Source organism: Rhineura floridana, chromosome 11 (assembly GCF_030035675.1).
Source record: "Rhineura floridana isolate rRhiFlo1 chromosome 11, rRhiFlo1.hap2, whole genome shotgun sequence".
NCBI lineage: Eukaryota > Metazoa > Chordata > Lepidosauria > Squamata > Rhineuridae > Rhineura > Rhineura floridana.
In genome coordinates this window covers 27,875,226-27,888,563 of record NC_084490.1, presented here as the reverse complement: position 1 = coordinate 27,888,563, position 13,338 = coordinate 27,875,226, and the positions used below count along the sequence as shown (strand labels likewise).

General features: G+C 45.4%; 1 protein-coding gene across 4 annotated transcripts in view; it reads right to left on the bottom strand.

The window, feature by feature from the left end:
* Window positions 1-13,338, bottom strand: part of NDRG2 (NDRG family member 2) — a 45,905-nt gene that overhangs the window by 25,940 nt on the left and 6,627 nt on the right. For 3 of the 4 annotated variants that reach the window (XM_061590989.1, XM_061590991.1, XM_061590988.1), the window contains exons 2-4: window positions 10,473-10,555; window positions 6,862-6,906; window positions 92-197 (exon numbers count right to left, since the gene is read on the bottom strand). In XM_061590989.1, coding sequence (XP_061446973.1) covers window positions 92-197; window positions 6,862-6,906; window positions 10,473-10,550 — 229 coding nt within the window. In that variant the 5' untranslated portion in view covers window positions 10,551-10,555. The remainder of the gene's footprint in view (window positions 1-91; window positions 198-6,861; window positions 6,907-10,472; window positions 10,556-13,338) is intronic. The other variant, XM_061590990.1, reaches the window with a different exon arrangement.

Here is a 13,338-nt window from a genome sequence, read left to right as displayed (position 1 = left end):
GGGTGAAATTCCAAGTTCTCTCTTGGAGTTGCACTAGTTGGAATACTCTCCCATCCCTCCTGCCCCAACCAAGTGGGTCTTCCAGTCTTACGATTTTGTCCCACATCATGGTAGGTGAGGATGGCCGGACGTTTGGGTTTGGGTGTTCCGTGGATGGTGATTGTCGCAATCCCATAAGGTGTTTCCACCGTGTGTTTCTGTGGAAAGGGAGAAAGAGAGAGAGAGAGAGAAAGGAGGACATATGTCGCATTAGAGGCCATAGACCGATGCAGACAACTGCCACCAGACTTATGCTGAATGCATGGAGGGAACAGTCTGATCATGGGAGGTGGCAGGGTCCATCCCTAACTTTCATGCATAGATTGTTCCTTGTGAAAAGTGAACAAGTTGTATATGCGCAGACTCTCTCTGCATAATCTGGGAATGCAGGCATCCCAGATCTCATGTATATAAAGCTTTTGCACACATAGATTCTGTGCACAAGATACAATCTACACATAGAGGTGCAGACCGGGGGGGGGGGGAGGCATCTGGCTGCTTGATATTTTGCTTGAGTAAAAGACCCAGATTCAATATTTTGTTTTAAGTAATGCCTGAGAAGGAAGATTTTTGGGATTCAAAGACAACAGACAAATGGACAAAATTAAAACACCACTCAGGGCATAGTCAACTGTTACAGTCCCGGACATCTGAGGTTGTGTATGGTGTGTGAGTAAAGATGGGTGGGGGAATCAAGATCACACACACACAGTTGGATTCTGCAGTTATGCATATGTAAGCTTATTTTGTATAGTATATTCTGCTTACTCTACTTATGGGGAGAGGCAAATTGCTCTGTACCTCAACTGCTGGGCCCATCCCAGCTGTTGGAAATTCCCCTCAGAACCTGTTCCCCAATATTGGCAACTCATCAAAAACAAGCCCAGCAGATGGGCCTTATCATAGCATGGAGATAAAATATTATCCCCCTTCTATTATCTGCACATCATCATCATGCTGTTGAAGACCAAGCTGCCATAATGGTTGAAAAGGTGGTAATGCTATTCCCTTCTATCCCACTGTCCCTAGCTTCTGGTATTTTAACAGATATTGCCCTTCTATTTTCACACTTATCTTTACAGCCTTAAGGACTAGAACCATGGTGTTTTAATGAAAACTGTGATTCTTTGGATACTGACTTTACCTGTCCTGGCCAAGTACCCACCAAATCCATTGAGATCACTAGTTGTTTATTTTGATCCTACAGCTACTTCAGCCAACTGCTTTTTTTTACCATAAATATTAAAACCAGCATCTCTTCAAAGGCTCTCAAAGAGAAAGTTGAGAATAATAGCCATGCCATGACCTAGTTTAGATTTACATTAGGGAATCAAACCCCAGAACCTGTTGTTTACATAGCAAAGCCCAGTCCAGGAATATGCCAAGTAAGATGTATATTAGTAGCTTTGAGCATAATGTATTAATAGCTCTGAGCATACAGAGTTCATTTTCTTCTTATCTCAAATTTGGATTTGATGAAATCCCATATATGTCAGATCCTAACCTTATACTCTGCTTTTCTCTCTGTCTTTATACACAAAACATCTCTTAGCCATCTTGTGATCATCAAATACACCTGAAGAACTTGCAGGTCAGAAGACATGACTCATAAGGAGAGACTAGCGTGGCACTCGTCACCTTAAAAATTAAATACTGCCCACAACATTCCAGAACAAGTGCTGAATTCAGTGTCAGAGAACTGATTGTCTCCACCTTATCAATCCCATGATACACTGGGAAAAACTTGGGCCAATATACAAAACAATGACATTTCTGTTTTTTTGTTTTTGTAAGTTCTGTTTATTCTCCCAGCCCTTCCTGCTAAGGCTTTCTCTTATAGCACACAAGGGAACTCAATGTGTTCAAAAGCAATTGGAGACTCAGGGAAGGGCTGAGCAATTTGGCACCCGCAGATACTTCTTTCCAGAAACACAGTAATACAGGCGTAAAAAGGGTGAAAGGTGGAGATGAAAGAAAGTGTTCAGAAGAGAGGAGGCGACGAGCCTAGACTTAAGAGTTGCTGGCAGAGTTGTCTTAACCCCAAAGGGGAAAGTGGTGCCTAAGGGTTACATAGCCCAGGACAGCACTCATGGAGCCAAATATAGGCCACCAGCCGGTATCATGGTCTGCCAGGTATGTTGTTTGCTGAACCCTACACAAGGCGTTCTCCTTGTATTTAGTCAACACACAAGGAGGGAGAGTGAGAACAAGAGTGCAGTCTCCCTCCACAAGTTGCAGGGCAAACGTCTGAAGCAGGGAACTTTCATCCTGTCCAACTTAAGAATCCTGGGAAATTGGGGTTCTACATCCTTCAGGGAGCCTACAAAAGTAGAAATGGCTCCCCATGGCAGAAGCTCTGTCTTCAACAGACAGGGATGGCAATGGGACAAAGGAGCTATTGTGCATGTCCTCACTTTCCCTGCTCGTACCTTGATTAAACGCAACAGTAGAACACCTGACTGATGCTGCTGTTGGTGTCTGAACTGCGGGTAACTGACAGGTTTCTCTAACAGGGCTATATACAGCTCCTTAGCAGGGCTCTTAATGCAGTCCTGCACCCCTTCTCCTAAGCTAGGGGTGGGGAACCTTTTTCAGCCTGAGAGCTGCATTCCCTTTTAAGCAACCTCCTGGGGGTGGGGGGGCACTGTGCGCCAGAAGCAAAAATGGGAGGAGCAACAAATGTTAATTTACTCACACACCCCTCTCTATCCTCTATCCAGGCAAGCAAGAAGCATGATTAGAGTTCAAGCACAGGCAGCTGGTGGCTCCGTGTCAGTTGGATCCGCTCCAGGTTTTAGTCTAAACTTTCAAGGAGCTGTCTAAGGTGCATCCGCACCTTGGAAGTTCAGACTAAAACCCAGAGCGGATTCCACTGCCCCACTGACATGGAATCATCCGCCACTGAGTTCAAGGCCACATTCTAGCCAGGCAAAAATTCTCAGGAGGGTGTAAAGCAGGCCAGTGAGGGGTGTGGCCTGGGGAGCATCCTGGGGAGCATCCTGAGGGTCAGATAGAGCAACCTGAAGGGCCATATTCAGCCCCTGGCCTGGGGTTCCCCATTCCTGTCCTAAGCCAGGAGGATGGGGGAAGGGAAGGCTGGAATCTGGCTTACCCTGATGGCAACAACATGCAGATAACTGAGTGTGCCTGAGGACAGCATCCTTGACAGCCTCTGTCCTTTTGCAGACCCAGGTGGGCAGTAAAAAGAGGAGGCCCCTTGTGCTGCAAGCGAGTGGGCTGCAGGTGAGTACTGGGCTGTATTTCGCTCGGTGGCTTTCTAGTGGTGGCAGAATGACCCAACGCAAAGGAAGACAGAACCCCTGTATGAAACATTGGCAGTGCAGCGGTGAGAAAAATGTCACCCGCTGACAATTCAAGATACAGGAGCCCTCTTTCCTTTTGCATCTGATCACCCAACCAGAGGTCCATGCACCTATGGAAGGCCTCATCTGCACTATACATTAAAAGCAGCATTATACCACATTCAACAGTCATGGCTTCCCACAGAGAATCCTAGGAACTGTAGGCCTCTGACAGTTGTTGGGAGACCCCTATTCCCCTCACAGAGCGACAGTTCTCAGAGTTCCCTACGAAGAGGGACTGACTGTTAAACTACAAATTATAGCTCTGTGGCATGATATGGCTTTCAAAGTATAGCGTAACCTGAGCCAAAGTCTTTACCTTCTTGCGAGGTTTGCTTAGCCCCTGTCAGCGTTCAAGCAGCCAATGAAAACAGAACTATTGCACTGTACTTTTGGCATAGGAAATAATAAAGTCATTTCTCTCCTTTTCTTTTTATGCTTTATGTGGACTACTGTTGTTTATTGAAGCCTAATCTAATCTTATGTTGTCTTATCCACTCTCCTGCATTCTTATTTATTTTATGGGTTGTAATTTTATTGCGTTCATGTTGACTTTTGATTGTTAGCCACGTGTATCTCTATTCATTTCCCAGATGTAGTGCAAAAGCCTGGATAGAAATACTGTAATTAATACAGAGGTGTAGCGGAGCAGGGGTGAAGTGATGTCATAGCAGGAACAATGATATCATCTCCTGGGGCACTATTTGCCAAGCTTCTACATGCTACACAATCAAGCTTTTTTCAGAGAGAAAGCCACTAAATAAACTAAGTAGAGGAAGACGTAGGTTGTATTAGCATGCATGGATAGGGTATTTGAACTGGCACTTTTATTTTGAAAAATCCCAAAGTCCCTTTATTATGACCAATCAAAATGACACAAAATAGTGAGCAAGCTTTTGAGCCCAACATAACTCTTCTTCAAGGTGGACTGCTTATCAAAGCAGGGAATGGCGTGAGAAAAAAGTTGACTTGGTGTCGAAGTCATAATGTTGACATTGGTCAAAAGTTTGTTTTTGGTGAATAGTCTTAGAAAGGGCTTCGTTACGGGAGTTGTCATGAAGAGGGCATGCACTTCAGAGTTTGCTACTACACTACAGAATGAATTAATAAACCAACAAACAAGGGGGAATGGCAACAAAGTTTTGCAGTATAACCTCATCCTGTGTTCCTGTTCAGGATTCTAGCCAGCCACTGCCTCCAAACAGGGAGTTCTATTATCCACCCCACCCCCACTTTTCCAACCAAACCTTAGCATTCTGTGGCTACTGAATCCTCGTTGCTCAGTCCTAACTGGGCTGGTGTTTTTGTACACCTGTGTTGTTGTTTTTTAAGTGGGTTTTTTTGTACTGCAAACTTCAGGATGACCCTGAACATGCCAATACCGTCCTCTCATTGCTCAGTGACCTCATTTGGCTCCATTCTTATTGGCATGCACCACCTCAGTTCACTCTTAGAGGAAGCAATAAATGAAACTAAACTTGTTACCCACCAAGCAGCGCTTAGAATCCTAAGAGCTGGTAATGCCTAGGAGCCAAGTCTCCAGGATTCCTCCTCTAGACTTAGAACAAACTGTGAGTTTAGTTAAGTGCTGGACCTGGCAGGCCTTTTGGTTACAGATCTCTGTCATGCTGGGTAGCCTTGGGCAGACCTAAGCTTCTAATTGCCTCAGTTCCTCATTTGGAAAATGGGCACAAGGATGGCTACCTTGTGTGGGGATAAAGCCTTTGCAACCAGAAAGTGCAGTTATTATTTGCTGTTTCCAGTATGCAAAGGGTTGTTTCTTTTCTTTTATATCTGTTGTGTCATCTAGCCTCACAATACCCCTATAATTAAATATTCTTATTTTATTCGTTGAGAAAGAGAGGGCATGAAACTATGGCTTGCCTAAGATGGGCCAATGAGGTCATGGCGAAGCAGATAGAGTTGCTGCCTTTTTAGCTGTATGACGGGCAGGAATCTCAACAGGTGCAGCTTTCCTCAACCTGGTGGTGTGACAGAATTGCCAACTGACCAGATAAACAGCCTAGACTGCTCCTATGCCTTTGAAAGAAGCCTGGATTTACTGGAATTGGCAGGCAAAGCTTTCCATAACATAGGGATAAGTGTGTCTGCAGAGAGAGGACCTGTTATATGCACAGGAGCAGAGGCATCTGTAACATTTGGCAAACCCAACACACCATGAAGCAGGGGCATTTGTAACATTTGGCAAACCCAATGCTCCATGAAGGAGGAAGCTGCAGCTATTGAAATCCTGTATATTCCACAGTTATTTAAAGCCACAGAGTGGGAACAAGGATGGGGGAACTTTCATTCAAGCCCACCATGGCCCCATCACCAGCCAGTAAACTGACTGGTAGTTGTCAAGAAAGAATAGTGGTTAGCCTGCTAGAGTTGGCAAAAGTACTTGCTATAAAAGACAACGAACGAGAAACAGGCTGGGCCTGAGCCAGGATTCCTTGGGAGCGCTGGTATTCTATCACCACCACCCCAGTTGTGCATTTCACAATTTCATAATGGAAAAACTAAAGGTGGCTCATTGCTAGATCTCATGCACTGCATGCAAGAGGTCCCTTGAATCTTCAAGTAAGACCAGTAAAGATCCCTGCCTGAAACCCTGCAAAGCCACTGTCAGTCAAGTGTAGACAGTGGATAGATGGACCCAATGGTCTGACTCACACTGAGTCAGTATGAGCTTTCTATGTTTTATTTTAACAGAAGCAGCTTTTTCTCAGTGTTGAAATGGGAGTGGGCAAGGTAAGCTCTGCTGTATTTCAGCTTGTTACCCAGCTGTTAAAGTCAGACGCCTTGCTAAAGAAAGGTGGCAACTCTAGAAGTGACCTCAGTGCCTGCTTACTAGGCCTTAAATAGGTCACATAGAAACCAGAAGTCATACTCCCTTGTCTGCTGACACTGACTCACTAAGATGTGTGAGTGTGTGCGTAGAGTCTCCAGATGTTGTTGGACTCCAACTACCATCAGCCCTAACCAGCATGGCCAATGGTCAGGGAGGATGAGATCTGGAGTCCAACAGCATCTGGAGCATCATAGGTTCTCCATCCCTGTGCTATAGCTCACTCTTCCCTCATAGACAGGAAGAAAACCCTTGGGTGGCCACCTTTTCTTTCCTGAGAGGGACTCAGTGCCTGACCCCGGAGTAGTAAATCAACAGGAGTTGTTGGCAGTAATTCAACAGGGTTCTTGTCTGCCTTCACTGAAGCTCGTAGGCTGAGGTAAAAGTGCATTTGTACGATTTCTGCCTCTCAGGCAATCAGTCAGCAGCTGCAAGGCTTGGATCTATTCCTACCGCTTGTCCAATTGCGGAGGGAGAGAATGAAGTTCACTGAGGAGCCAATGTCGCTTCTTTCTATTTGGCTTTCCTGATATTGGGGGATTCTGCAGGGTTAGGGGCACCAGTTCAGTCCCTGTGAACAAGACTGGAAGGGGCGATGGTGAGGATTACCTGGCCATGTTCTTGTAGAAGTTTGGCTGCTATCAATTCAGCATCCTAGAACACAGAGAAAGAAAGGAGGGGGGAAAGACAGACAAACAGACAGAGAATGCAAGAAGGTGGGGAATAAGTGAGGGAGAAGAATCAGAGTTAGGGGGTTGGGGCAGGGGTGGGGAAATCAAGAATGTGCACAGCCTTCCTGCTGTCAGGTGAGGCTCTTAAAACCAGCACTGGCAATGAGCACACAATGAGTAAAACTGGATTTGCCAGCAGGCTCGCTACGCTCTGGAGCTGCAACACCATTTCCTGAGAGTTCAACCTGCTTCCTTCCCTACTTCCAGTTGGGTGATGCGATGCTCATTTGGTGAGGCCAGGTGGTGCTCTTAGGAAAAAGTAAGGGCCTGCCTCACACTCATGAATCATGGAGCAAACTAGTCATTCAGACTACACAGTCCACCAAGCTGGTCACCTGTGCCTATCAGTAAGGACACCTGGGCTAAGGGCATATCTGTACTATCTGTCTTTCCAGCCAAATGCCCCAGGATATCCTAGGAACATCTGCTAACATGCACATCTTAGCCCAAGTAATCCTCTGGATTTGAGATCTGTTGCTGGGATGTGAACAGCACCTGCGTCAAAAAAAGGCATTAACTTGTCTGCATTGTCCCTCACAATGGTTGAGCTGCCTTTGTATAGGACATAAACTTGGGACTGCCAACACTATTTTCCCTGGACAAGGGTCTGAGCCTTTAACAGCTGTGCAACAAGCAGAAATTCAACAGGGGAATTTTTCTCCTCATTCCTGCATCTGCATAGGGTGTCACACAGGTGTTAAAAAGCCCAGAAGCACTGTCAGAAAAAAAGAAAGAGCTGGTAATCCTAGGTGGGTATCCTTTGCTAATAGTATGGCAAAGTAGTTAGTATGATAAAGTCTTTAGCAGATAGTACAATAGTATTTAGATATAAATCGAACTACTGATAGTATAAATCAATGGCTTGATTTATACCTAAATACACTCTGTGGTTTATTCAGAAAAGAGAGTGCACAATCTCTTCAGTCAGGTCAAACTATGTATAATATAGAGTTGTATCCAACTAAGCTCTCCCTAGAGTAGACCCACTGAAATGAATAGACCTACGTAAATCATGCCTATTAGCGTCAGTGGGTCTAATCTGACGATGACTGACATTGGATACAACTCATGCATGTTTGCCGATTGGCGGCGCAGCTTCAAAATATAACAACAGGCTGGACCTCAACAGCATGATGGGGAAAGGAGTCTATATAAAATATTTTCACTGTTGAAAATATTCCAAGCAGGGTAACTGTTTTTGTTACTTGCAGTAATACCTCAGTTAAGGAATCCTCCAGGAACACAGCTTCTTTTAAGGAGGTTTTTTAAAGGTGACACTGACTAACTTCGCTTTGCTGTGTATAAACTGACAAGCCTGTGCCTTTGCTTTGCTAGGGTGAAACTGACAAGCCTGTGTGTGTGCTTGGCATTAAAGAGATCTCTTGCTTTCTCCTAGGCCTGGGGAGGGAAGGATCCAATACAATTCAGAGGAGAAGAAGGGGGGGCGCGTAGGAACCCTTTAAAGCCCCGGCTGAACCTGCTCCCACCATCTATGAGTGGGTGTAGGAACCTCTCCCTATTCTTTCCATGTTATTCCTACCTGTGGTACCAAAGTTCTTGCTAAAGAACTAATGTCCAAAAACCAGAGCTTGGAAAAGTTACTTTTTTGAACTACAACTCCCATCAGCCCTAGGCAACATGGCCACTGGATTAGGCTGATGGGAGCTGTAGTTCAAAAAAGTAACTTTTCCAAGCTCTGCCAAAAACGCATCTACTTTCTTAACTGAGGTACTGCTGTATTTTATTACATTCATGTTGTACCTTTACCTCCAGGCAGCTAACCAAGGATTCTCTGCCAGTCATCCACCCAAGAATAGGCCAACTTCAGCAACACTGATTATGCCCTGGACCCAGTATGGGATTCTCCAGTCAACCAGTTTATACAAATGCCTCACTTAATCACCAATGGTAGGTAAAAGACCTCCTCTGCATATAGTGAGGGAGGACAGGGGCATAAACCACCATCACAGAGATCAACCCCTCAAACAGCAACTGCCAAGGGGGGCTCCATGGAAGGGCCATAGCTTAGTGGCAGAGCATCTGCTTTGCATGCAGAAGGTCCCAGGTTCAATCCCCAACATTTCCACGTAGGGCTGGAAGACCCCTGCCTGAAATCAGAGAGAACCGCTGTCACTGTAGGCAATACTGAGCTAGATGAACCAATGGTCTGACCTCAGTAAAAGGCAGCTTCCCATGTTGTTTTGGGAGACCTTTGGCAAGATGTGGGCCTGCCTTCTCTTTGCCACTGTCACAGCTGTCTATTTTCTTGCCTTCTCTCTTTGGGGCCCAATCCGCATGCCCGCTTGGAGGAAGAGCACACACTGGAGCAAGTGGAGCTCCTTCTTGCGCCTTCTCCGGTTGCCACTGCTCGCATGCTCAGAGAGGGCAGGTGAACAGACAGCAACAGCAGCCATGAGCAAAAGCAGCAGATTTGTATTTAAAGAGACGTCTCGCTACAGTAGGGCCCCGCTCATACGGCAGGTTCCATTCCGGACTGCCACTGTAAAGCGAAATCCGCTGTAAAGCGGAACGCATTGTCTAACATTGACAAAAATGGTGTCCGACGCCCGAAAAACGCCATAAAACTGGAACAAGCGCCGTAGGAGCGGGACCTTTCTGCAATTGACAACCGCTGTATCAGTGGAATGCTGTAAAGCGGAGCACTGCAAAGCGAGGCCCTACTGTATTATTTGTTGTATGCTACAGGTTGAGATCAGACAAACGAGTTTCTGCCTTTTTGCCCCTTCCTCGTAGGGGAGATGGCACAACAGTTGCATCTTGGTCCTGCAGTGCTTTGAAAGAGACACACATCGCCTCAGTAGAGGTCTGGCAACTCTATGAATCTGCCATTTTTAGGTACTGGGAGGCACCTGCAGACTAGTGGAAAAGCATATAGTTGGAGAGCCCATGGCGGCTGGTGCCCATTGGGACTGCTAGGGCAGAAGGCAGGTAGGCCAACAGTAGGTGGAGCCAGAGCCCATGACAGGCAGAGCCAACTTATTCTAGTTTTGTCCCCACCCTCTTCCTTGCAGTGAGAAGGGCAACACTGTCACTGAGGAGAATGAAGCGGACAGGCTGTGCTGCTCCCTGGACTGGTCATAAGAAGGCAGACAGGTGGGGATGGCTGAGGGGAAACTGAGACTGGTGGGGCAGTCTCCCATTTGGCCAAATGAAGCAGCCTCCACTGGGTCAAGTGCATGCTCTACACACAGATGATCCCGAGTTCAATCACTGGCACAAGGATGCAATCGCAGTGTGATGGAAAAGACCTCTGCCTGAAACACTGGGGAGAGCTTCCTGCTCCTGGACTCGATGGACTCAGCATAAGGGAGCTCTGTATGCATCAGCTTTGTCCATCTGGCTCAGCCAAAAAAGAACAAGGAGGGGAAACAGGCGGGACGACAGTTTTGGGAATGCTGGTGCGAGGAAGAAAGAGTGGAGGCAAGGAAAGGGAGGGGAGAGGCACGGGAATCCTGCCCTTTTGCTGACCTTGCCCGGATCAGGTGCTCCTGGGGCTCGCAGAAGTGGCTTCTCCTCAGTTATCTGTACTTCCTGAAGCTCCGTCATGGCTCCTGAAGCAAAAGAGAGAGCCACAGACATCAAGCAATGTATTAGCTGAGAACAAGCCACATGCATCTGACAAACCGCTGTTTGGGGATGGGCTGCCTGGCAGGACTCTACTTCCAGACTTTCCTAAAAGATCTGCTTTATCTTAGCGCTGGTTCACGTAGGAGTAGTCCTCACTTGATGGCTACCGTATCAAGTGATGATTGCAGATGTGAACGAGCCATCCTGAGTCTAACACCAATCAATGGAACTTGCTTATCACCCTGTGACAACTCAAGTGCAACATGGAATTCATTCACATGTTTAGCTGCCATCCATTAAGTGATGAGGGGTTGAGAAATGCATCTGTGAACAAACCCACAGTTTTGGCCTTATTGTAACAAACAGCTGAACACTAATGTCCATCAAGAGTGTTTTCACACACAACACTTAAAAATGCCCATGGGCTTCTTGTGATCTGTTGTGCCTAACAATCTCTCTCTCTCTCTTACACACACACATTTCTAATCTACACTTTCATAAAAGTATATCAAGGCTGCATACAAGGTTATAATAAAATCAGTAAAAACATCAACAAAACATCAGTAAATGCTGGTTGGTTAAAAAGAAGAGTTTATATGATAAAGGCCTGTCTAATATATTATGTACATATATATACACACACACCATAATACATAATACACACACAAGTTTTAAACTTCTTGTCTTGATTTTACTGATGTTTTACCTGCTTTGTATTTATTGTTGTATTGATTATATCTTAATTGAATGTATTTGTATTATTGCTTTTAGCAATCCTGAATCTATTCAGTAGAAAGAAAGGGTTCAGATTTGATTAATGAACAAATGAAAATAAATGTGTGTCCAGTTGTGAATGTGGGATTGAAAGTGGAACAGAGTATCATCTGAATAGCTGTGTTACTTTCAAATTACTAATGCAGGTAATGCAATATATATATATATATATATATATAAAATATATATATATCTATATATATAAAAAATATATATTTAAAAATCAACCAGATGAAAACACTACATCTTGATTACTCGTGACAACAACTGACGTCTGTAAGGATGCTATTACTTTCACTGAACTATCACGAAGGCAGCTGCAAAAACAAAGTGTAATCGTGTCAAAGAACGGAGGACATAACACGAGTTGTAAAAATATAATTGCTAAAATGGTGTCCTATTCCCCCCCAGCCTTTATGGACTGAATGTTTGCAATAAAATCTTTTTAAAGTCAGCTGGTATGTTTGATATTTTGTGACACCGTGCTGTTTGTTGCTTGACCTGTGACTAGTTTCCATGGCTACATTTTGACCAATGTCCCCATGGCTAAGGCAATAAAGAAAACTACCTCCCATTTCACATGTTGGGGGACTGAGGCTGAGTGAGCGAGGGTGCGCTGTGGCTCCAGGACAGACCTGAAGAAGTGAGTCCAGTTGTCCAAGATCTAAATCCTCTGCTTATGTAAATGAGTGTAATTTCGTATAAATGGCCATTCCTTGGCAGCTGCCCAGGGTCAGCCTGACACCAAAGGCAACCCAAGTGGGATCACTTAGCTTAAAGGGCTCCAGTGAAACCATGTGCAATGCCAGAGGTGTTCCCCAGAATCCTTTGCCAATGGGTGCCAGGATGCAACTTGCAGACTGGGCATTGGCCAGGCCTGCTGCAGACATTGCACCCCATCATTCTCTGCAACATTTCAAGGGATTGTGGGGAACACCCTGCCTGGGCTGTGCAATGGAGCGGCTTCTTGTGGCAACAGAACGCCTTGGGTCAGCCCTGCAGGTGGCACAGCACCAGCACTGCTCATTCCTGCTGGGAGCGTAGGACACGATCAATCACTATAGCGGTGAACTAGAACTGATGTGACACAGGGAAGAGAATGTTACCCCAGCAGGGTTCCATAAAGGGAACACAGGAAGCTGCCTTATATGCTGACTGGCAGAGGCTCTCCAGGGTTTCAGGCAAGGAAAATTCCCAGTCCTAGCTGAACAGGCTGGGGATTGAACCTGGGACCTTCTACACGCAAAGCAGATGCTCTGTCACTGGCTATGGGCCTTCCCCAACTGCATAGAACGGGGGTGCGTGTGCTTTACAGTTCTGTTTTTCTCCAAGTAAAATTGTGCACCAAAGGAATTTAACTACTACACCAAGCACAGCTGCATTCTGTGACCTCTCCAGTTTTGCACACTATGCTTAGGTGGCACATTTTCTCTCTTTTGTTAGTAGCCATCTGAAGGGGCAAGAAACTTAATGCCTGGCTGGAAAAATATGCTCAAACCCCAAGCATATCCTCACCCTGGATCTGGAGGTTTCCCAAGCCCATGTGGTCGCTATCTCAACTCCTCCCTTCCTCCTTCTCCTAGTGGGTATGCTCAGTGGCTAGAATATTTCCTGTTCAGTCGATCCATAAAGTTCTCTCCATGCCAGATGGATAAGAAAAACAGTTTTTTTAAAAAATAAAAAATATCATTTAAAAATACATTATAGGATGTATTTAAATTAACTGCTGAAGTTAAGTGTTATAGTGATACATTGAGTTTTGTGTATCATATCCACTGCTAAGGGCTTTCTACAGGTCCAAGTGACCACTGGGGTACAAATATGCCATTCTAAATATCACGAGGGGACACCACCCTGACGATCGATGGGAGACCATATTGATGATCTTGTACTTTTTGTGTGTGTCCTTTAACTATCCCACCTATTTGATATGTCCTGCTCTCAAATTATGAATATTTACAATCCTGCATCCACAAGCTCACCAGAAACTAGC